This window comes from Sceloporus occidentalis, unplaced genomic scaffold (assembly GCF_023333645.1).
Source record: "Sceloporus occidentalis isolate IW3139 unplaced genomic scaffold, rSceOcc1.0.p SCAF_7, whole genome shotgun sequence".
Lineage (NCBI taxonomy): Eukaryota > Metazoa > Chordata > Lepidosauria > Squamata > Phrynosomatidae > Sceloporus > Sceloporus occidentalis.
Window position 1 is genome coordinate 33,668,747 of NW_028316987.1, and position 24,686 is coordinate 33,693,432.

The following is a 24,686-nucleotide window of genomic DNA, read 5'->3' on the forward strand; positions in this document are numbered from 1 at the left end:
TATCCTTATATAAAGTGGCAAAATCAAGGTTTGCTTTTTGAATTTAATATATATATATATATATATATATATATATATATATATTTGAAACCAAGGATGATTGTATCTGTGGATGCAGAATCCATGCATATGGAGGGCCAACTGTAATTTAAATAGTGCCAAAACAGATTATCAAAAGGCTATCTGTTGAAAAAGCAGGGGACACCAGTACGTCATACTGCCCCATTGACCATGTTCGCTAGGTTTTTATTAGGTGTAGCTTCAAAGCACATAAATGAATTTGTACATGAAAGCACATGCTTATGACGGGTCTTGTGACCCCTTGGTCAGTAGCGTGTCTTAGGCAAACTGGAATCAAGAACCTACGTTCACACAGAATCTTCAGAAAGGGGAATTTTATTTTGTATTATTGAATACACAGCAATTGAGATATATACAATACCAAATAACAAACAGCAAATAATAGGGCTTCATGAATAGCAAACAGTACATGAAAAATAGATCACAGTTGCTTTATGATGGGAAGATGATTACTCAAAACAAACTTGCAAGGTTATGAGTACTTGAAATTAAGTAATGTAAAGCTGTAACAGTTGCTACGAAAAGGGAGAGATGAGAGAAAGAAAAAAGTAAGACCAATATAACTCTCCCTAATACAGCTTGGGTCCAGACTATTTGAAAGGCCGTATCTCCATATGAACCTGCCAGAACCTTAAGGTAGTCAGAAGAAATCTTTGTCTCACTCCCTCCACCATCACAGGCTCGCTTGGTGAGGACATGAGAGAGAGCCTTCTCAGTAGCTCTCCCACCCTCTGGAACTCCCTTCCATGGGAGACTAGGCTGGCCCCTTCCTTACTTGCTTTTTGCCGGTAAGCAATACAGTCTTGTTTAAGCAAGCTTTTAATGATTAGTCTGGGGAGGGTTAAATATAGAGGTATGTTTTATCTGTTTTAAACTTTCCTATGGTTTAACCAGTTTTATAGTGTTCCAATGTGATATTTTAAGTTGGTTTTAAACTTTTTTATATATATATATATTTTAATTTGTTGTGGAAGCTACCTTGGGTACCAGTCTGGGGAAAATGGTGCCCCGCGTGCAGCTTAAAAAGAACCTGCTGGGAAGCGGGTTCTTTTTAGGCCTCCCGGTGGCTGTGGCGTTTGGTTGCCACAGTCTCCATCTAAGGCAGAAAGGGGTGGCGTCTCACACCCCTTTCTTCCCATCTGTCCAGCTCCTAAGTAAGCTCATCTGAGCCAGGGCCAGGACTTTAAGAAAAAGAACAAGCTAACAAGATTCTCTGGACTAAATCTCTGACTTTGGGAGTTTTAAAAAGTGATTTCATTTTAAACAGATCAAGGCAGTGATTTCAGCAAGAGAAGAGCAAAGCTAAGTCAGAAATTTCAAAGGCCTCCAAAAGGAAAAGACAGACAGGCCAAGTTCTTGTTGATTCTTCATGTGATTCTTCACCATCTCCCCCTCCCACTAACTACCTTTGAATCTGGGAGTCAAAGGATCCCAGGAATGAAAGACCCTTGAGGCCTGCTTGTGCATTTCACAGTCTTGCATATCTTAGGATATTGCCCCAGTTTGCTGACAAAGGTTCACCTGAGAAAGATTATTACTTTATCTGGCAAACAAAGAGATGTGTTAAGCTGATTAGTCTGTGCCTGAAAGGGAATATTTCCCCTCTATGTAATGTCATGCCATGTCTATATTGCATTGTTTATCAACTGTAAGGTCACATGCTGAAAGGGATAGATCTTTGTCTGGAAGGTATTCAGTATTTTAATAGTAAAATCAGGAAACTTCACTAACTTAAGTGCCCAAACAGACAGGCCAAAATAAAGCTGCTTTGGGTCACTTTGGAGCTATGCTGTTTAAATGATGCATACATCCTAAGAGGCCAGAAGCTGTGCCAGAGCTGCGCTCTGGAAGATGGCTTTGGTGTGGCTTCCGGCCTCTTAGGACACATGCATCATTTAAGCAGCGTACCTCCAAAGTGACCCGAAGCAGCTTTATTTTGGCCTGTCTGTTCGGGCCCTTAAGTATGGTTGATAATGGAGTTCAGGAGAATCTTTCCATCTAACCTTTACTATCCTCAGCCTGCAGTCAAGGAGGTTCCTTAGCAGAGGTGTGATACAGATCTGGTGGCCTTATAAGAGGAGTTTATTGGAAATGTAGTCAGAAACACTAAAGGAGATTTGGGAAGGCAGGTATATAAAACACAACGTTCACAATTTATATAATATGTTTTGCTCAATGCTTCAAACTTATTTATGAAAGAAAATAGATTGATAAAACCTGAATTTGGTAGGTATTTGTCAAAGAAAGGTGAATTAAAATGAAACCCTTAGTCCAAGGAAACAGGTAAATTGTATTCAATTAGATGTTTTTTTCTGGGCTGATGTTATGTGCCATTTCAAAGTTTATCAAACCAGAATCCAGTAGCAAATGTTAGTGAAACTTACATCACACTCATCCATCAAATTGAATGAAGAGTGGATGTACATCATGATCAGATCAATATCCATCTGTGCCAATTCCATAGCAAGACCTCCTTTGTTTAAGTACAGTTGCTGCTGTTTGCAATTCAGCAATCTTTACATAAGTAAAACTGCTTTCCCAGTATTACTTTAGGAAAAGCAAAACAGTCTTCCATTTCATAGTTGTACATAATATATCTGCATGTCACATGAAAAAACATGTTTTGCAACTGGTGTATCGTCAAGTGTGTGTGTGTGTGTGCGTGCATGTCTGTTTGCCTTCTTCAGCAAGGAAACTAAGAGTTTTAGTGCCTCACATACAGTTTTATTAAAATCTAATAATGGTGGCCTGTAACTTAATATCTTCATGTGTTAAGTAAATGCAAGTTAAATCAATTATAAGCTATCAAGGAAAACCAATGAATAAATTTTAATTAAAGGATATGAAAATGTCATGATTGCAAAATAAAAATAACTCCATCCAGAAACATTTCATTACCAAATCTTACCATTCCACTGAAATGACACTGGATGATCATGGAGAAACAAAATTACAGTGGATCCTTGTTGTACGCTGGGGTTTGGTTCCAAGATCCCCCATGGATAACAAAATCCGTGGATGCTCAGGTCCCATTAAATATAATGACATAGCAAAATGGTGTTGCTTATAAAAATGGAAAATCAAGGTTTGATAGTTGAAATTTATACTTTTTTGAACATTTCAAACCATGGATGCTTGAATCCGTGTATTAAAAATCTGTGTATAAGAAGGGCCAACTGTATACATCTACATGAATAATTTATTTGATGTCTGTGAGCATGTGAAAAGAGTCTGATTTTACAGGGGGTTTTCCTATTTTGTTTTTGTCATTCTTGTAGCCTCCTGAAAACAGGCTTGTATATGGGTCTTGTGACAAATGTTGATATAGAAGAATATATCTTAATATTCCATAAAGATTTTCTAAGGTAAATTCTACAACTGTGACTCTTAAGCAACCTGCTTAAGAGAACAGCAACAAAGGCCCAAAACAGACAGGCAGACGGGGCGGCTTCCAGGACATGGTGTTTAGACAGCGCATACCCCCAGAGTGCCTGGAAGCTGCGCCAGGGCTGCCTAAAGTGGCCCAAAACCGGCCCCAAAAGGAGTGGATCTATTCCACATCTTGCCACAGTCTATTTGGGACTGCAGCAGGAGGCACCTTGGGGCACTGTGTTCACCGCAGCCCCAAGGTGATCAGGCTGGGAGAAGCTTCTGGCAACTCCTTCCTGCTTATCTGTTTTGCCTCTAAGTAGCCACAATGTTTGGTTCTCATTATGTCTGCTTTTCTTCTTGAAGTCAGTTCCATAAAATATAATGAAGAGCCCAGCCCTCCTGATGACAGCATCTTGTGTAAAAATGACATTTAATCCCAGAAGGTCATTTCTCCTGTAATATGGTCTTCAGAAGGTGTTGGGGAGAATTCCTCACAGGCAGGAACCTATGGCAATTAAGATGTCCTTTTGGCTCTGCACAGAATCCTGTTTGAGTACGTGTTTCAACTCAGAATCTCTTTCACTAACTGTTGCTTGCTCTTTCTAATCGTAGTCATTGTTTCAACCTGGAGAGTATTTAACCTAGAGTGTTGTAGGCTGTATCTCAGAGGAAGGAACAGGCAACTTGAAGGCACATGTGCATGCATGCACACGCACACACAAACACAGTGGAGGAAATAGGATCTCTAGTATCTGCTTAAGCAGAATTTCTAAGCATTCTCAGCCTTTCTGGCAGGAAATTGAGCATAGGTGAAGACTAGAAAAGGACTATGGGTCTCTTCCCTGCTTTGTCTTTTTGCTTCCACTGCTGCTTATGATGCTGATCCTTTCACTGGTACGTCATACACTTTAGGAGACAAATTATATCCCTTTGTCTTCTGAACAGCAAGCTTTTAGCTGGGGTACACATTGGCCAGCTCTATGCCTAGTGTAGGGATATTGTAGGAGGAAGCAAGAGATTGATTGGTATCATTTGTGAGAACTGTGTACAAAGAGATGCTGTTAGGATAAAATGGACACCATTATAAGTTATTGGTACTGGTGTTTTGCATTAGCATAGGAATGGGAAATACATTCTGCTCTTGAGTATACAGCTCAAAAGAGAGGAAGAAAAAAGGAAAGGGAAACAAGCTCACTGTGAAAGCCAGTGTCTATTATTTCATTCATTTTATATTTTTCATTTCTATATATTATCAGTCCTCCAATAATTTATTCTTATGAATTCTGTTCCCTGTAGATGAATATAAATGCATATCAGTTTAGTCGTGAACCCACAATAGTAACACAGTTGTCACACAATCCTGTGAATTAAGCTGTGGTTAAATCATTATTTAAAAAGTCCTAACTTGATCTCCTGGACAGAAATAATTATAGGCCAGTTTCCTTCTTCCATTCTTGGGCAAAGTGATGGAGAGAGCAGTTGCCATTCAACTCCAAGCAGTCTTGGAGGAAACTGATTATCTAGATCCTTTTCAAACCGGCTTTAGGCAGGATACGGAGTTGAGACGGCCATGGTTGCCTTAGTCGATGATCTCCATGTGGGCATTGACAGGGGAAGTGTAACCCTGTTGGTACTTTTGGACCTCTCAGCGGCCTTTGATACCATCAACCATGGTATCCTTCTGGAACGCCTGAAAGAATTAGGAATCGGGCACTGTCCTCCAGTGGTTCTGTTCCCATCTCTCAGGCAGATTCCAGATGGTGATGCCAGGATACAGTTGCTCTTCCAAGAGAGAGCTAAAATCTGACATCCCCCAGGGCACCATCCTGTCTCCCATTCTATTTAACAGTTACATGCTGGGCAAGATCATCCAGAGACATGGGGCGGGGTGTTATCAGTACTCTGATGATACCCAAATATGTTTCTCCACATCTTGGACTGCTGCAGTGACTAAGGAAGGCATCTCTCCTCTAAATGACCATCTTAGGTCAGTAATAGACTGGATGAGGAAAAACAGACCCAAACTGAATCCTGGGGAAATTGAGGTACTTGCTATAGGAACCCCAAATCTGAGGATGGAAATTTGCCAACCAGTCCTGGACGGGGTCACACTTCCCCTAAAGGACTGTGCTCTCATCAAATAGATGCAACAGCCAAGAGCACTTACTATCAACTTCGGTTGATATGCCAGCTGCGACCCTACCTAGAACAGAGGGATCTAAAAGCGGTGGTACATGCGCTAGTAACCTCCCATCTTGATTTCTGCAATGCACTCTACATGGGGCTACCTTTGTGCCAAGTTTGGAAGCTTCAATTAGTTCAAAACATGGCAGCCAGACTGGCCTCTGGGAAATCCAGGTTCGACCATATAATACCTGTTTTAAAACCTCTGCACTGGCTGCCAGTTAGTTTCTGGGCGCAGTACAAGGTGTTGGTTATTACTTTTAAAGCCCTACATGGCTTGGGTCCAGGTTACCTGCGGGATCAGCTCTCCCTATATAATCCACCTTGCACTCTCAGATCCTCTGGGAAGAATTTATTGCAGCCACAAAAGATGATTGGCTGCAAACTCCCAGAGGACTTTCTTCTCTGCTGCTCCGAAACTGTGGAATGACTTACTGGAAGAGATCCGTCTTATTACCACCTTAGACACCTTTAAAAAGGCTGTCAAGACAGATCTCTTCTGGCGAGCCTTCCCAGACGGACCTCCCAAAGAAAGAAAGAAAGAAAGATAGCCTCATCCGCCTTCAATCTGCCCACTCCATCCTGTTTATTTTAGGCTATACTGTTGATGTAATTTTTAACTGTTATTGAATTTTACTATTTGTAATGGTGGGAGGGTTAAGGGTTAATACAGTGCACCTGCATCATATGCGGGCATGCTTTACGCGGCTTTGAAAGCTGCGTGGGGAGGAAGGGGCGGCGCATCCCATAGGGATTATTGTTGTTATTATTATTATTATTATTATTATTATTATTTGGAAGTAAGTCCCATTGCTTTAAGGGGGCTTAATTTCAGAGTAGCATGTATAAGATTGCAGCTTCAGTGCATTTTGGTTTCACATCCAATTTTCTCCCCTGCGTTATATTTAAGGGAGACCTATTCACAGCAATGATCAACTGACCCTGGTCAGTCATAGTGCCAGTTTCCCACTTGCTAGAGTAGTTTTAAAATGTAAAAAAAAGCCCCATAAACACCAAATACACTGATCAAATACAGAGTGAGAGTGCGAGGAGATTGCAGACAGTTTCCCCGAAGCATTGAGGAACAGCTGAAGAGGAAATGATTATAACCATGTTTCTCTAAGGAAGCAAAGGTGCGCAAGTTCACCTCAAAATAGAAAAACCTGTATGTGCTTCTGTTTGTAGCGACAACTATATGCTGTCTAAGTGACAAATTTCACTTCAAATTTGTGTTGATCTGTTGTAACACAAATGACAATGAATCTTGTGATATCTTACTGTGGATATCATAGACATTTCATCAGATAATCTGTGTGAGAATACATAACTTTTATGTCTTATTCTGCTCCTGTTGCCTTTCTGATTTGAAAACTGCACGGATGATGTATGAGGTGAGTTTGATGTTTCAATTCCATCTGTTATCAACTTAGATTGCTCTAATTCTGTTTTTTCCCCAGGAAACTCTGTGAATTACAGTATAGAGATGGTGTGATATTTTTTTTAAAGGGCATTCATATAGCCAGTCAGATTTTCTGCCTGAGCCTCAAAGCTTGGAATAATTACTTTTTGGCACTGCTACTACCAGAATCCTCAACTTGCATGGTTAGTAGCCTGTTCTTAGTACAGGGAGGTGAAGCTTTAATCCATGGCCTACACCCTAAGTGAAACTGGAGCAGCATACTTACCATGGTTGCCATCCGGCATTTAACAATGCACAATGTTTTTGACCCCAGGGGCCACATGTGATTCACTGTGCATGAAGATTTCTGGGCAATAGTGAACAGAGGAACCTTGGTTTGCTATCCCTCCGCTCCAATCCAGATAGCAATAAATATTTCATCAGTGCTATCCGGAGCGGAGAAAGTATGATCTATATAACATTAGGAGTGTAAGATTTGTCAGGACATATGTTGGAGGACAAGGCTGTGAATCTCTTTCGTAGTTGCTAGCCATAGTTTACTATATTATTTAGCTGTATTTGTCTTCATACCACTTTATCTTTTACAAAGTATTGGAACTTGAACTGATACGTTATTGGTGCTGTTGGTTGTAGGAACCATGGCAAGTCAGTTTATTTCTGCACTTCTCATCCACTTACCTAATCTTATAGCAGAACCCCATTCCCATTCCCACCCCACCATATCTTCTCTGGAAGGTCCTGAGGAAGGCATCCATAAAACGGGATTTATGTTGCTGTTACTGCCCAGAAGAGGCAAAGTAAATATTTTCAGTAAAAGGAGAGAAAAAACTTGCCCACCACCACCTCCTCCAGTTCCTTTGATTCCCCTGAAAAAGCTTCTTTAGAGCTTCTGCTCTTCTAATATTTTCTATTTTCCTGTTAGAGAAACACTGCTCCACTCTTTAAGTGTGTGTAAAAACACTGCTCCGCTTTGTAAATGTGCATACAGCTCCTCTCTCCCCAATCAGCCATGGTAAGAGCCTTGAACAGGAGAGTCACAGAAAGCTGTCAGAAATCAATAGCAGAGCAAGGAGAGAGTTTGACTTTCACAGCAACTGCCATGCCTTAGCCTTTCCTCTGTCTAGCTGTGAATTAGAAGCAGAAGATACTAAGAAATAATATCTTCTCTACTGTTTGTCCCTAAAAGCTAGCAAAAGCTATTTTCCATCCTTTTAGTGAGTACTTTTAAAAGACAGTTGCTCTTAAAATTAATGGTCACACCCAAGCTTAACTGGATCTAGGAGGCCTTTTTCCACATGGTTTTTCTCTTTGTAGAGCCTGAACCCATTACCTCCACTCCCCTTCTGAGTACTAGTTCAGCCATCAGACCATCATTTAATCTAAGATGGTCCTCCCTGTGCCTTTTCATGAATATGTATTTTTGATGGGGGGTGGGGACCACAATGCAGGAGGGGGTGGGTGAAGGAAGAACAAAGACACCCAGACACCGATGTGGAATGAAATAGGCCACAACTTCACTGTTCACAGCAAGCAGATAGGGTTGGCATGAGGAATGGGTCCGAATCTGGTATCGACCAACTAAACTGCTGATCGATGAACCCTACCTGTTCACTGTTGGGCCCAGGGATGACAGAAGGGCCACTAGGCTTACCATAGCCCCACCCCTTGTCACTGGGGGATGTGGATAAGGGGTTCGCCCCTACATTGGTGGCCTCTTCAACGTTCCAGCACCCCCAGGTGCTGTGGGACTCCCAATAATCAGCGCTCCACAGCACTGATAACCACTCTCACCAGATCCACAACCCATTCTACCACCCCTTGAAAGTTGTGACAGTACAACCCGCATCCCTCTAGCAGGGTTCCTGAGTGGGGGCAATCAGAGCTGCAATAGTGGCTCCTCCCAGCTGCACAGTTTTATATAGGGGGTGGCCTAGCCAATCAGGAAGGGCTGGAAGTCTCACCCCTTCTTGCCATCTAGGCCAATCCGGAGCTAATTCTGCCCCCCCCCCCCCCCCACACACACACAAATGGGAATGCAAGTCCATGTGGGCTGGGCTGGATGTATGCCCACTCCGGTTTTCCCAACCAATGGCTTGTGCAGAAGCCCGCCTCCTGACCTGGCCAAAAACAAAAACAAAAAACAGCCCAGGTGCAGCCTGGGAATGTGATGCACTGGGCCAGAGCAGGCTGGGGCTCCCCCTGCCCACAACTTGGCCAACCCATTGAGTTGGGTGGCTGCATTTGTGGCCAGATTGCTCAATGTTTTAAGATGTTGAAACATGAAATCCCCCCCCCCCCCCGCTGTCCAATTCAAATAACATCTTTCTGTGAGTTCAGAGGACATTAATCAGAAATCTGTAAGACCAGACCAAGGAATCTGAAAAACACATTTATGTCAGTGACGTTTTGCCCCAGGCTGTAAAATGTCTCAGAAGCATGCAATGTGCTAAAGGGGAAATGCTGACTCAGAGGAAGCTGATGAAACTTCAGTATGGAGTTGTGTCATAACAGTTCAAAACTGTACAATCACTGTGGGCACATGACAGGAAGATGATGAAACACTAGTAGGGGGTTGGATCAGAATCCTAGCCTGTGTTTGCGTATGTAAGGAAGAATGTTCCAGTACACTATGAGTTAAGTGGATGTCAGTTGGTAGCATTATGTCGGATGGTGCAAATGTTGCTGTATCATGCTTGTAAATATTTTGCTGCCACTGAGATTAAAAACCTCTTCAGAAGAACCTCAGCAGTCGTGACTGAAACTCTGTTTGGAAGCAGGAGGGGTTTTTTTTGTCTCCAGTTACTTCCAGACTTGGCAGTGGTTTTTCCTTTCCTGGCTGGCAGTCTTCTGCATATGGACTCAGTTTTACTCAGCACTAACAATTTATATCCCAAAGTTCACCAACCTGTATTGACACTAGAGGATTTTTCCTCCTTAGGTGAGTCTTGTAGGGCAGCTAGTGAGCTATAAGATCTTTATGAAGAGGAATCATCACCTTTTCTCTCATTGAGTAACAGAGTTTAACATTTTTTTTTAAATAGAAGAAGAAGAGAGAGAAGGGCAGACTAGGGGACTTCATACCTCTGCTCTCTGAAGCCTAGTTTCAGAGTTCCCACTCCTTAACCTGTGGCCAAAGTGACATGATTATCAGTGACAGAGCATCATCCCCACCCAATAAATCCCCCCATCACATTTTCTCTGCTTCCAGTAGCTGGTTGATAATGAGTAGAAAGCCCCACTATATTAAAAAAAAAATACAAGGGATGAGTTTATACCCCAAAATGTATTCTTTTTTCCTCCCAAGCCATGTAGGATTTCAAAGTTACACTTGTAGAAACACCTTTGGCTGTGCTCCTTTTTAAAGTCTTCAAAGACAGTCATGCTCCTTTGAAAGTCCCAAGGGAAAAAAAAAGATTGGATCGGGCATTGACAAAGACATATGAAGCCTCATATCTTGCCATTCAGGCTATATAGAGAGAGAGCCTGTGTGGTGTAGTGGCTTGAGTGTTGTACTATTACTTTGCACCTTGATAGGTTCACCTTAGGGTTGTCATAAGTGGGAAACAACTTGAAGGCACGTAACAAGAACAACAAACTCAAATTACAAGCTGAGAGTCACCAGCAACAGAGACATTGGAACCCCACCCCTACCCCATGATATCTAGGAAGAATGGGTTCAGGAGTTGACTACATTCCTGTGCCCAAAAAAGAAATTGATTGTGAGTGTATTCTAGATTTCAAACTCAAAATGGAGGCAGTGAAGTCCATTACAGCACTCTTTATCAGGAGCTTTATCTGACTTCCCTATGTCTCACAGTAGTATACTTCAATGCACTGATAATACTTCATCCCAGGCACTACTTGAGGTTTGTTATACAGTGGTACCCCGGGATACGAATTGATCGCGTTACGAAATTTCCGGGGTACGAAAAAGTTAGATTGGAAAAAACTGTTCCGGGTAACGAAAGATTTTTCGGGTTACGAAATTCATTTCTGCGCGTTTCGGCGCGAAATTCAAATGCGAAGCGCGGCTAGCGGCTTTCCAGCGCTAACGGAAAGCCTTTTCGGGTTGCGAAATGTATCGGGTTACGAACGGCGCCGCGGAACGAATTAATTTCGTAACCCGAGGTAGCACTGTATCAACGAAGACTTTGAGAACAAAGTCCTACTCTGGCCTAGTCTAAACACCAAGGATACTTAACAAAACTTGTGATAGCAGTGGGCCCTTGTTATCCGCTGGGGTTTTGTTTCAGGATAACAAAATCTGTGGGATGCTCAAGTCCCATTAAATATAATGGAAAAGGAAAATTGTGTCTCTAATATGTAATGGAAAATCCAGCTTTGCTATTTGGAATTTATACTTTTAAAAATATATATTTTCAAGCTGTGGATAAAAAAATCTGTGGATAAGGAAGGCCGACTGTACACATCTTTGCTTCAAAATAATGCCTAGTTCCTATATCTGGACAACAGTCATCTGAAATCTTCAAAATCAGAACTGACATACAGGCCATACTAACCTCTCTTCAAAAACATAACTTTATCATAAATCACAAAAAGAACCATCTTGTTTCTTGTAATTCATTATAAGGGGCACATAGACACTTATCATTGAGTAATTTCTGTACAGCCTATACATGTACGCAGGACCTACTTGGCACAGATCAATAATACTCACATTCTAAACCTTCTAATTTCTTCTTGCCAGATAGTTCCATTGGTCAGGTTTCACTCCAGACTTCTCCTATCATTATTCCTAATGTAGCCTTGAAACAACATTTCCTAATTCCAGAAGGCAGGGACTCCTTGAAATGGTGGCAGTCAATCCCAAATCTTTCCCTAATCCACCAAGCATCACAAGCACAAGTAAGGCCAGCAAGATAAGCAAGGGAATTTCTTTGACTGGGGAGGTTTCTGTCTCTCATCCTGGACTTTCTCTACCAGGGAAAAATACAGCACACAGGGCCAGGCTGGCTCAAGCTAACAGCCTGAAAATTGAGTGGGCCAGTTTCCTGACAGTAATACCTCCCTAAGACATGTTTTTAACACAAAAACAAGGATCCAGGCAAAACTCCATATGAAGTTGCAAAACTAGATTTTTGCTGTCCTTCCTGGAAAAAAAGTATGAACATTGGACTTAAACTGAATACCATAAAAAGATAGCTTGCTTTTCTCTCAGCAGTTCTAACCAGACAAAGGACGTGGTTCCTCTCAACTTACTCTCACATGATTTATTCCTGTGAGCAGCCTTTTTTCTCTCCCCATTACTACACAGAGTCCCCACATGGAACTCCATGTGGTACTTATGTAAGACCATCACCAGAGCTCCTTTTGAACCTCTCAGGAAAACCCCTTTCTGAATATTCAGAGTAGCTATGCAAGTTCAGCAAGGAGAATGTCAGTGCTTGAAATACTGTCAGTCCAAGCCCATCTTTGCAGGTTCAGTAGAGACTTGCATCACTCTAATTCCAGATCTGTTCTTCCAGCCAAAAATTAATATTTTCCCCACAGGTTTGAGGAATTTGTTCTCCCATCCTTCTTCCCTAATGCTTTCCATGTGTCAGAGAAAGAGCCTTGCATATTTGTAGACCAATCAAGGTTTATATCGAATAGACATGTGGCACTGATTCACCATTTGTATTCTTCTGTGGAAATGGGTCTCCAAATTAACAATAGACACTTGGATCAACAGTTGCAAGGTCTTTCTATATGAATATTTGAAGGGATGTCATATTGAGGCTAGAGCAAGCTTGTTTTCTGCTGCTCAAGAGACTAGTATGGAGCAATGGGTTCAAACTACAGAAAAAGGGATCCCACCTATAGATTAGGAAGGTGTTTTTGACAGCAAGGGCTGTTTGATCGTGGAGTATTCTGTCTCAGAGCATGGTGGAGTGTCCTACTTTGGCAGTTTTAAAACAGACTGGATGACCATCTGTTGGGAATGCCTTGAATGTGTGATCTTGCACAGCATGGGGTTGGACTGGATGCCCCCCTCCCCTTGTGGTCTCTGCTATATTTTGGTGCTGGCCATGTGCCGTAATAAATTCATTCATTCTTGTGGTCTCTTCTCAGATAATTCTATTATTCTACTGCATATGATTCTACTGAGTCTTCTTATCCTAGGAACATCATATGGGCAGTAGCTGCCTCTGCATCCTTGTAACCAATGTGTCTCTAGCAGGAATATGTACGACTATAACCTGAGTGCAGCCATCCATTTTCAATAAACACTGCAGAATGGACCTTTATGCTTCTGTGAATGCAGTCTTCCAGAAGAGAGGCCATCTGTCAATGATCTTCACACCTTAAACACAACCTGTTTGGGAATAGGCTGGGTATTCCCCAGTCATCCAGATGCTTCTTGCAGAGGAAGTAACCTTTGTATTTACTGTGAAGATTCCTCTTTGGCAAGTCCAAGGAAGATCTTTTTAGTGTCTGATAAGAGTCCATGGTTCTACTACCGTATATATAATCTGTCACACTTCAGTGTACTGGTTCCTAAATTAGCACGCATTGAAAGAGGATATTCCTCCCTCCTCCATCCCATTTCTCCTGGCAGATATCTGACAGGACACTCCACAATCCTATCCAGAGTCAGCAACAATCAGTCCTAGGGGTCCTTTTTCTTTTACTGAAGCCATGTGACCTTCTCTCCTCTGGACAGTGACAGTAACAAAAAACAGTCTTTTAAATGGTTCCCTCAGGTGTTCCAAGAAGGAACCTTTACAGTACTATTGACAGCTTCTGACTGTCAAATTCATATTTAAATCCACAGATTTGAACCTCTAGTTCGCTCTTGAGAAATTGATCTCAGTGAGATTTATTCCTGAGCAAATATCTGGAACTTGTTTTTTTTTTTTTAATGCTTTGGATATGATGAACTCTTACAACTTCCATTATGACTATTTTTTACTATGTGCTGAGCTGAGTCCCTTCCACAAAGCTAATGTTAAATTACAATAAGAATAGCTTGCTGCCATTGTTCTAAGAATGCACTGAACCCTATCTAAAATAAAATTAGGAGGGGAAACTGAAAGAAAAGGAAAACTGTTCAATAGGAGTATTTATTGCAATAACAAACTTTAGATAAGGAAGAGGAATGGGTGACATGATGTTTTACAGTACTTTTATTGATAATGTTGCCGTGTTCCTCTGGGTGAAGCAATTTCTTTAATCTTGGCTCATGGTCCACTCTTTCATATGTCTCTAGATCTTATTACAAGGGAGAGAGAAAATCAATTGGTTAAATGTGTTTTGAACACCATGCTTGTCATATCACTCATTTGTTTGCAAAGATGGAAAGCTCAGACCATCCAGAATGTCACCTAAAGAATTTCTATCAGTGCTGTTTGGTTGCAGAAACTGATGGATTAACCTTTTCCCCCACTGAAATTAGTGATCAATGAGCCTCAATGTAGAAATATTCCAATGGGAAAGTGCATACTCCCCCATCTAGTTAAACAACAATAAATGTCTATTAAAGCCTATTATGCATGCTAATACCTGTCATCACTTCATTACTCTACTGTATTTCCCAGCGTATTCTCTAGCCTAAAGAATGATGCTGTGACAAAATGACATTTCTCCCCCGATTTATAGTCTAGGAATGAATTGTTTACAATGAAAGGGCTAACAGGCTGTTGTGAGATCTTTCGTAATAACTTAATTTCAAATTTAATGTGTATTTTAAAATTCTGTTGGATATCCACAGTGTTTGATTTGCCTTTAAAAATGTGTATGTGGAGCATCTTTGAAGGTATCAAAGTGGATTGTAATGTCAATGGTGGGTGCAGTGCAGATTTAAAGTCTGTCATTGTCATTATTGCTGCAGTTAAGTACATTAGGTGAAAATAATAATGTGAAAAGGGTGAAAGAATTGGAGTTCTTTTTAAGGAACAATTATAGCTCGCAACTGTTTATTTATTGCCAGTTTGACTAGAGTCCATAAAGGGATGCAGGAAAAGCAATGTGATTCAGGTTCCCATTTTTCCTGGGGTGATCTCCCTATTACAATAGCTTGCCTATTAAAGAATGAAAGAGAGAATTTTACTAGTCTTTTGAGGCATTCCCTTTTCAGTTTACATTGTATCATTTTAATAACAGGTGTCAGAAAAGTCCAGTATTTGTTCACAGCAAGAGTTAGAGGGAAATTGGTAATAATATTCAGTTATTGTAGCCCCCTTAGTCCTTGCTTGTGTTCCCTGTAAGCGACCATGAATGATTACTGTGCAACTTAGCTAAGGTAGCCTCTGTGGATGATTGATAGGACATTAATCAAAAGATGCATATCAGCTTCAGAATTTGTTCACAAGCTTTCTTCTAATAGCTGATTTCATGTTCTCTGAGCTCTATGCCAGTTTGTTCAATTTATTCTACAGTGTATGAGCCATTCATCATGGAACACAATGATTATACTCTCTCTCTCTCTCTCTCTCTCTCTCTCTCTTACTTTTCCTCTGAGGGACCAGATTATGAAATGGGTATAACCACAGTCTCTGGTTCATTAAAAAGCATATAAACTAGCCTGCTATGTGTTTGTATAGATATATGTATGTGTATATACTCACCCACATATGCACAATTGTAAAAATCAGTTTACTAATCTCTTTCTGTGGTTAAATAGATCCATGTTGAGTCATATGGTTGTGGAGCTTTTTAAAGGGAATCTTTACATTTTTATCACACTTTTCTTCTAAGGATTTCAGGGTGGCAGAAAGGGCCCACTCCCCACAACACCCCTATTTTATTAATATAATAATACAATAAAAAGAAGTTTAAAAACCAGTTGTAAATAAACCAACACAAAAATAAGCCACATACCTGCTTTAAAAATAATAGAATCAGTACCCAATGTACTTTAAGAAAATTCTTGCCAATTTATTGTTAAAGTATGAAACTGCATTATTGGCTTCAGAGAATTCTCTGAAGATGCCAGCCACGGATGCTGGCGAAATGGCAGAAAGAAACACTGCTAGAACATGGCCACACAGCCCGAAAAACCCACAAAAAACTATGGATGCCGGCCATGAAAGCCTTTGACTTTACATTCATTAATCTAAGTTTGTACCCATATTTGCCACTTTCCCCCATTTCAGTTCCACAAAAGTTATTACTTTTTCCCAGTCTTTCTTCCATTTCATCTTGTTCTCAGCTTTCAGTTTGGTTGATAGTAGATCCAACTCCATCATTTCATACATTTTTAATAATGTATTAAAACTGTATTATTGTTGATCAAATAAGGGTGCAGCCATATAGGCATGGCATCTAGAGTCTGTGACAGCCCTCAATGTTAATTGGTAGAGCACCTCTTGGACTTTTTATAGATTGCTCATGCACCTTTTCTTCAACTCAAAACCTCCTTCAAAGTCTAAGTTATTAAAAATGTATACAGTATTAAGTATTATTTTATTTTAATTGTTACATCAGTGCAAAAAACCTATTGTATTCTTAAAGGGAGTGTTTGCTCTGTTCATGTCGTCTAGATACGGTGGGGGGAGGTTATCTTTTTATTCAAATACCCGAGTGATCATCAATTCAGACTACAATAATAGTGTGTCTAGAATAGAAGAAATGCTAGTGTATACATTCGTTAATCCAACTGAGGAAATATGTACATGTGTATGGGAGGATCTATATGTAGGAAGTTAGAATAAATGAAATTGAACTGTGCTTCCAACAGTGGCTAAGAATTATAGGCTAAAATGTTCACAACTGCCATGCCTCCTCCCCCCCCACCCCACACATACCATTACCTTGCCTCCATTTCTGTGCTGTTGTGGCAGCTGTCTGCATGGGTATTCCACTGGGCTACCTGGTGCATCTGGCACCAGCTGCAGGGCACTCACTTCTGAGGTCAGAATGAGTTGCCCAGCTATGGTTATATGCATGGCACCTTGTTCTGATCTCAGAACAAGCAACCCATTGTAGCAGCGGATGTGCCAGGCTCTCCAGCAGGACTCCTGCGCAGACATTGGGAACAACACAAAAATGGAGGGCTATGGATCTTCACAGAAGATTTGGAGCAACAGCTAAGGTTTTTGTTTTTGTTTTTGTTTTTTACTTTATGGTAAGTGTTTTCTGATGTGGGACATGCAGGACAGTGTCTGGACTGCCCACGTCAGAACTGTTTTTTTTAGGCTGTGCATTGTCGAAAGAGGACAATGCCAGAACAGGGCCCATGCAGACAAGGCCTGAGTCAAAGAATTTTGGCTTAAGTGTTGCTTGCAAATGAAGATATCAAACCAAAATATAGTACAGTCCTTCCTTCCCATATGCGGGGGATCCGTTCCAGACCCCCCTGCATGTGGGGAAAAGAGCGTATGCTCAAGCCCCATAAAAAATAATGGGGCGCATGCTCACAGCAGTGCACAAGGTATGCAGCACAAGTACGCATCCCATTATTTGTGATAAATATGGCTGAATATCATAAAGCACTGTCTCCAAACTTCTTTTATGCAAATCCTGTTGATACACTAACACCATGGCCTATTGGGTGCATTTTCCCCATGGTTATACAGCAATGGTGAGGAAAGGTAGACAAAGTTGTAGTTGTATAAGTGTGGACAGTGCAAATGTTGATAACTCTGAGCAGCCTATTTCTTCAGTTCTTGCTGTTGGATATGGGGTGTCATTGGACTCTTAAATATTCAAGAACGACTGGCTGGGACAATGTCAGCAGACTTAGGCTCGAAACATACTCTCTCCCTGAAGGCCGGCACAGGGGAAATGGCTGCATGGTGCTGGCAGCCTTCCCCCTCAAACAGTGGTGACTTTGTCTGCTTTTCTTTCCTGTGACTGACACTGAGGTCTTTTTTCTCCTGCGGCTGTAATGCTGCTGTTGCCTACACTAAAGTAGTGTGTCTTATAATATAACGTATAATAGAGGTAGTTTGAACAACTGATACTTATTTTCCTGGTTTCTCAGTTTTGTTTTGTTTTTGTTTTTTGTTCAAATATATGTCCTACCCTCTCTCCCAGTCCCCACCCAAAAAATCATGGTTTCTGTACATGTAATGCCTCAGAATAGAAAGTGAATCCACTTTCCTTATTTTAAAGATGTGGGCATCACACATATTTTTGCCTGATGCTTTTATTGGTTTTATTTATTTCACCTTCCCTTACCTGACCCATAATGCAGCCCAGCTCTGAGTTTCACATACCCTCCCACACCAGTATCCCTCCAGCAGATGCACCAACAAATCATCAGTCGCCAGCAAAGTTTGGGCTCAGCCTTTGGTCACAGTCCTCCACTCATCCATCCTGCTCCAACCTTTCCTACCCAGAGGCCTATTCCTGGCATTCCTAGCATCTTGAATCCTGTCCAGATGAGTTCGGGTCCATCGGAGTCTACACAGGTAAGGTAACATAGGCTTTGTACTGTGTTATTTCATTTTTTTAAAGCCAACTACTTTGTCATGTTAGCGATTAATCACTCCAACCACTCAACAGATTGGTTAACAAGTAGCTTGGGGCAGCAGTATATGCAATCTTTTATTATAAATTACTTAGGAGTGTATCATGGCTTCACACTGACAAAGCGTTTTCAATCCCCATAAATATTTCAGCTTTGAATCTTACTGTTTGAGATGATTCAAGCAAAGAGTATGCGAAGCAGTAATAATATGCTAAAATAAAAGAATGCAAATTATGAAGTGAGAAAACTTCTAATGACTGTAATGACCCTAAATTGTAACCAAAGACTGAAATCCAGGGAAGCTGATGCATCTTTGGAAGCACTTTCAATGAAACAATGGTCATTTCCTGCTTTTGGTTCCATACTGTTATGTCACAATGAATGCTGTTACAGAGGAACCTCTCACTTTTGGGAGCACTTGGGTGGTGTGTTTGTATGTGTATGTGTAAGGGCCTACATTATATATATGGGGGTACTTGAAACACCCCAAGTGTGTGCCAACATTGTCTAGAACCCTTAGAATGCCACCCACATTTATTAAGTTCTGCTCCCAAGATCTTAAGGATTTTGCATATTGGAATTCTTGATATTCTGATGCACTTGGACACATACATTAAAGTTCTTTGAGAATTGTAAGATTGTGGTGCCATTAGAAAATCTAATTCAGATATTTAGTTTTAAGTACAGTGGCATCACATCAACATAGCAAAGTGATAAATTATTCCCCAACCCTCAAGATTAAGGGACTTCTCACAGTGATAAGCATAGTGATGGTGTCTAGCCATCTGGTGTGGAAGATTGGCCATTTTTTTTTAATATGCCAGGGACCAGCACCATTTTGAGGGCCACTGACTACATCTGTTTCATTTTTTCCTGAAAACTCTCCATGGATCATCAGCCAATTGCTCATGGACCAGCATCTATCCAGAGAATACTACTTTAAGTAGTGCTAGTCTAGGACATTGGCTTGTCTATCAGTGCATGTAGGTATGCAAGAAGAAAAGAAGGAATAACCAAGAGGCATGCAATGCATTAATGTAAATGTTATCTTTCAGAGAATACCTGTTGCCATTTTTAGGTTTTTTTAAAAAAAGTCTCCACAATGAAATCTCTCTATATAATAAAAGCATAGCATCCAGACAACTGAAAGTTGTCAGGTGTGAAATAGTGATACAGATTTGCAATATAGTTGTGATAATTCTATATCTGTAAATAAGAAAATATTTAAATTTGGCACCCAGATCATTGCTAATATGAAATAATATAAGAAAGCACATTTTCTCCTGTGTCCACAGTCACAGAGTGTTTCCTTCAGCAGGGTTGAAGGAAACATCAATGATATTTATTCAGAATTAGTTTCTCAAAAGTTAAAAGCATTTAAAAATCACTGAAGTTTGTAATACAGCTTTACTGAAGCAAACACTCCTTTGCTCTCACTGTCTTACATAGGCTCATCTTGCATTTTATGATTCCTCTAATGAAGAGGAAATATTAGAAAGACTGATTTAATCCCAGAAAGGTGAATTCAGAAAATACACTACTGGACACTTACACCTAGGTGACAAAATAAAGTTGCTCAGAAGAGTCTGCATATATCTGTGTTTAAAGGAATGTATTTGAGTCTCTGTCTCATTATGTCTTTTGTGGTATGACTGTGTAGCAGAGCAAACCCACAAGTGAATCTGCGGTGAGCAGCACAGGGGACCCGATGCATAACAAACGTTCAAAGATAAAACCTGATGACGACCTCCCCAGCCCAGGTGCAGGAAACATGCAGGTAAAATGTCCTGGTAAACAGAATCTTTTTTCTTTTATTCCTTAATCAGTCACAACTTTTTGACACATGATTCTCCGGACCTACTGTGGCTATGGCCTCAGTGCACAGCACTGTGCACTTATTCCTCATCCTTCTAACATATGTACTGTATAAAATTAAACACAGGCACCTATTGTTTGCTCAGCCATGATCAGCTGAGCCATGCAGTTTTGGGCCGAGAACGCAGTAATCATTACTCTAACAATAGTCTATTATTATTATTATTATTATTATTACAGAACACCCCAAAACCAGGTTGAAAACTAACTCTTCTAGAACATTTTCTGTGATGGCCCCTAGACTTTGGAACAATTTACTGGAAGAGGTCCGTGTTATCACTTCCTTGGAAGCCTTCAAAAAGGCCCTGAAGACGGATCTCTTCCGGCGGGCCTATCCAACTGATCTCCTCTAATCTCATTTGTACATTTGAATATATGACTCGATCCTTACAGCTCCTTTTCCCTTTTATTTTTATTTCTTTGATTGATGTTTTTGAATTATGTATGTATTTTAAGATGTTTTTACTGCTGTAATCCCACTTCGATCCGAAGGGAGAAGCAGGAAATAATAATAATAATAATAATAATAATAATAATAATTATTATTATTATTATTAAATGCTGGTCATTTTAAAAAAAACAGATTTGGGAAATAAATTCAACTTGTTCAAGTTCTGATTAAAGTCCCCTTAAATTTTCAGGTTTGTAGTTGGGATATACTCCTGAATTCAGCCATGAACCTGGATGGTAATAACTACGAGTGTGTTTGCACAACTAAGGCTAGTGAGCCAACTGTGCCGCTCCCTGGAGATATCAGATTGGCCACATACTACACCTTAGTTACATTGAACTAATATAATGTGCACAGCATAGGACTGTCTTTGAAAAATGTTTAGATACTTCAACTGGCTCAGATTGTTGAACTGTTGATCAGGGCTGGTTTCAAGAAACTTTCATCCCATTTCTTACCTCAGTGTTTACCAGTGTGCTTTCACGCCCAAAGAGCTGATTATTCAGAGTGCTGGTTATGATTTGTAAAACCCTATCCAGCTTGAAGCCAGACTATTTGAATATCCCACTCGTATAAGTATGTCTAAGTTTTAAGATTACAATGTGTTTGGGTTTTTTTTTTTAGTTTTAAGATTCATTGCCACCACCACTGGAGGCATGTTTAATGGGCATGCAAAAGAGAGCTAGTTTGGTGGCTTTTTCCAGGTTCTGGTGCTCCCTTCCAAACAAGGCAAGGCTAGTTCTCTCTTTCCTATCTTTCTAAGAACATACAAAGCTATTTTTATTCAGAGAGACATTTAGCATTTAAACTGATTTCTTGCTGAAGGGGAATTAAAGAGGCTGGATTCTATTTATTTCTTCTCATTCACTGCTGTTAATTGATTTGTTTTAATGTCTTCATTAAAACATTGATGTTTTCTGTTTTATATATATTTATCATTGTTAGCCAAATGGTGCATCATTTTTGGTGGAGAGACAGTATATAAAGCAAATAAATAAATGAATTATTGAGTTGGCTACATTCACATCGTTTCAGTAAGTCATCTTTTTGTTTCATTCTGAGACAGGGATGGCCAAACGTTCTATAAGTAAGGAGTTTCCAGAGATAATCAATGTTGATCAGCCATGATCACATAAGCACTTGCTGAGAAAGGACAGCAAACTCCTGGTATATTTAAAAGCAAAGGCTCAGGGAGTGGAATCCGTGTTAGCCTAACTTCTTCAACCCCTTGCCATATGGAGAACATTTGCTTTTACCTGATGATTGCTTATCACAATTCCTCATGTACAGCATCATCTACACCTAAGAGGACTGTCCTGATAGCCTGGTCATTTAGGTTTAAAGCCTGTCTTATCCATCAGGCTTTGACTAGCAGGATTTCCATAACAATTCTAGAATGGTCTTTTGTCATCTTCTTTTCAGAAGTCAGGAATTGAGACTTGCCTGCGTGGAAGTGCTAACAGTTAAATGTAGGCATTGAACCCCCATGTAAAACAACAAATATATCCATCACCTTTTTCCAAAAGAAGGTAGGGGGAAAATGGAGGAAGGTCTTCAGATGCCATTTATTTTCCCTTCTTTGTTTTACATGGTTAATTCTAAAATTTTGAATTTTACCTAAAAGGATATATTGAGCTTTCTGTTACATTTTTGAGCCAGGTGTGGCTTTTCTCTTCTTTTTTACTCATTAACACCCCTTCTTTTTTTTAACATCCAGGAACCACCCGAAGGAATGACCTTAGTAAAAGAAGAAGGGGACAAAGATGAAAGCAAGCAAGAGCCTGAAGTGGTCTACGAGACAAACTGCCATTGGGAAGGCTGTTCACGAGAGTTCGACACACAAGAACAGCTAGTGCATGTAAGTTAATGGCATGGTTTGAAAACTGTGACCTTTTCTGCAGGGTCAGGTTCTTTGACTCTTTGCTGAGTCAAGTTTCTTTGCAAACAGCATTGCAGACTGGAGAGAGGTTTATGAGTTTTTGCGAATAAAGCAAAACTCTGAGCTGTAGTGTTTGACCTGTTCAGTCAGCTAAAGCTTAGTGTAAAATTCAATAAAGTCTTCAACAGAAAGTGTAATGGCTCTGATCCTGTAAGCCACAAAATACTATTTTGAATCAGAGTCTTTGATAGTTATTGAGTAATAGTAAGCTGGACATGAGTTATTATTAACCTCTTGCCAAGTATGATTTCCCCCCACTGCCTTCAAATGGGACTGTAACAAAAGAAAAGGGAGACAGAGAAATTTCCCCTCACAACCTTAAAGGATTTGTGGAGCATTTATTATATCAGTTTTCTGTTGTGGGTATAAGCTGAAGTGGATTACTTGGCAGAATAAGAAGACATTGTGTTACTACAATTCCCATGAATAAAGGCAAAATTGTTGGGCATTACTGGCAGGAAAGGAAGTAGCTACTAGTGGATCGTATGTTTCCTGTGTTCCTAGCATCTCTTATCATATCTATTTCATAATTGACAGTAAAACTTATGTGATCATAGATGTACATATTGTAAGTTGACTAACAGAATGACTTTTCAGGATATGTAGATATAGACTTTCCATTTTGGGGACATTTGCAAGCAAAAGCTGATCACTCTACCTTTAGTCACCGGCTTCTATCCACTTGTATTTCTCATGATTTGTAGATATTCATCATACTTTCCAGGGTTGGTATGCATTCGTCTCTGCTCATCAACATTCATTGGTTTGGAATATTGTCTGTGACATATGCAATATAATCTCAGTTTATGGGTAAGAGCTTCCTGGTAACTACTAGGAACTACTCTAAGGTGATTACTACACATAGCTTTTAAATCAGAATTACAGTTGGAAAATAGCACCTTTGGTGATACTTATTGCACAACATCACCTCCAACCTGTAGCTGCTGTGTTTCCCAAGTGTGGTTAGGGCGTCCCTTTTCATTGGTGGGGGAACCTGTCAAAAAGCTCCCAATCATCTATTTCTTTTGTCTTCTTTTTCTTTTTAACTTAATTTGCATTAGCATAACCTCAGAACTGCATTAAAAAGTAAAATATTTTTTTAAAAAATTAAAACCCTGAAAAGCACACTGTATGGGGCATAGGGTAGGGAGGCAAGGATAAGAGGGAGTGCTGAAGAGAACGCAGTGGCAGAAATAGTTGTGGTGTTATCTAGACATGCGATAATGGCTGCTCTCAAACTGGTTTCTATCTTCATTAACTAGTGCAGTTGTGGTGGAAACGGGACACATGTGGTAATGTCCCAAATTAAAACTACACTCCAGTACATATTTACATAGGAGCAAGACTAAATATGCTCTGAGTAGACATGGACAGGATTGTGCAATTATTTATCTGGATATACGTTTAATGTACTTAATAATTTCTCGAAAGCTTTATTGTAGCCTAAACTTTATCTAGCATGAAAATCAAGCAACAGAATCTTTTAAAAATTATCTGTACAAGCCATTTATTTTCCTGATTTGCTGGAATGTATCAGTGTGTTACATTTATATCCCTTGTTTTCTACGTACCAACTCAGTTTCACTGCCTGTGATTTTTAGCCAACTAAGAATTTTAATAGGCCCCAAAGTTGTTGGCTGGCTTTACACCCATTTTTGGTAAGTGTAAAATTCATCAGCAAGGCTCATCTTAGTCTTGATCACAGCCTGTAACTGCCTTGAAAACGTTTTGGAGTAAAGAGGAGCATAAAAATGTATAATTTTTATTTATTAAAAAAAAATCATTTATTTTAAAAAAATTGAAAATAAGAGTGAATATTTTCCCACCTTCAAAAAGGGGATCCCAACAATTACTGCCCAGGTAGTCTGACATCAAAACCAGGAAAGATTTTAGCGCAGATCATTAAACGGGGCGTCTGTGAACATTTAGAAGGGAATGCCATAAGCACAAA

The 24,686-nt window shown here is 40.1% G+C and overlaps 1 protein-coding gene across 1 annotated transcript in view; it reads left to right on the forward strand.

Annotated features, from left to right (window-relative positions):
* The window catches only part of GLI3 (GLI family zinc finger 3), a 282,260-nt gene that overhangs the window by 207,493 nt on the left and 50,081 nt on the right, over positions 1–24,686 (forward strand). Inside the window, exons 9-11 of the mRNA XM_089532565.1 lie at positions 18,195–18,411; positions 20,131–20,247; positions 22,514–22,654. Coding sequence (XP_089388691.1) covers positions 18,195–18,411; positions 20,131–20,247; positions 22,514–22,654 — 475 coding nt within the window. The remainder of the gene's footprint in view (positions 1–18,194; positions 18,412–20,130; positions 20,248–22,513; positions 22,655–24,686) is intronic.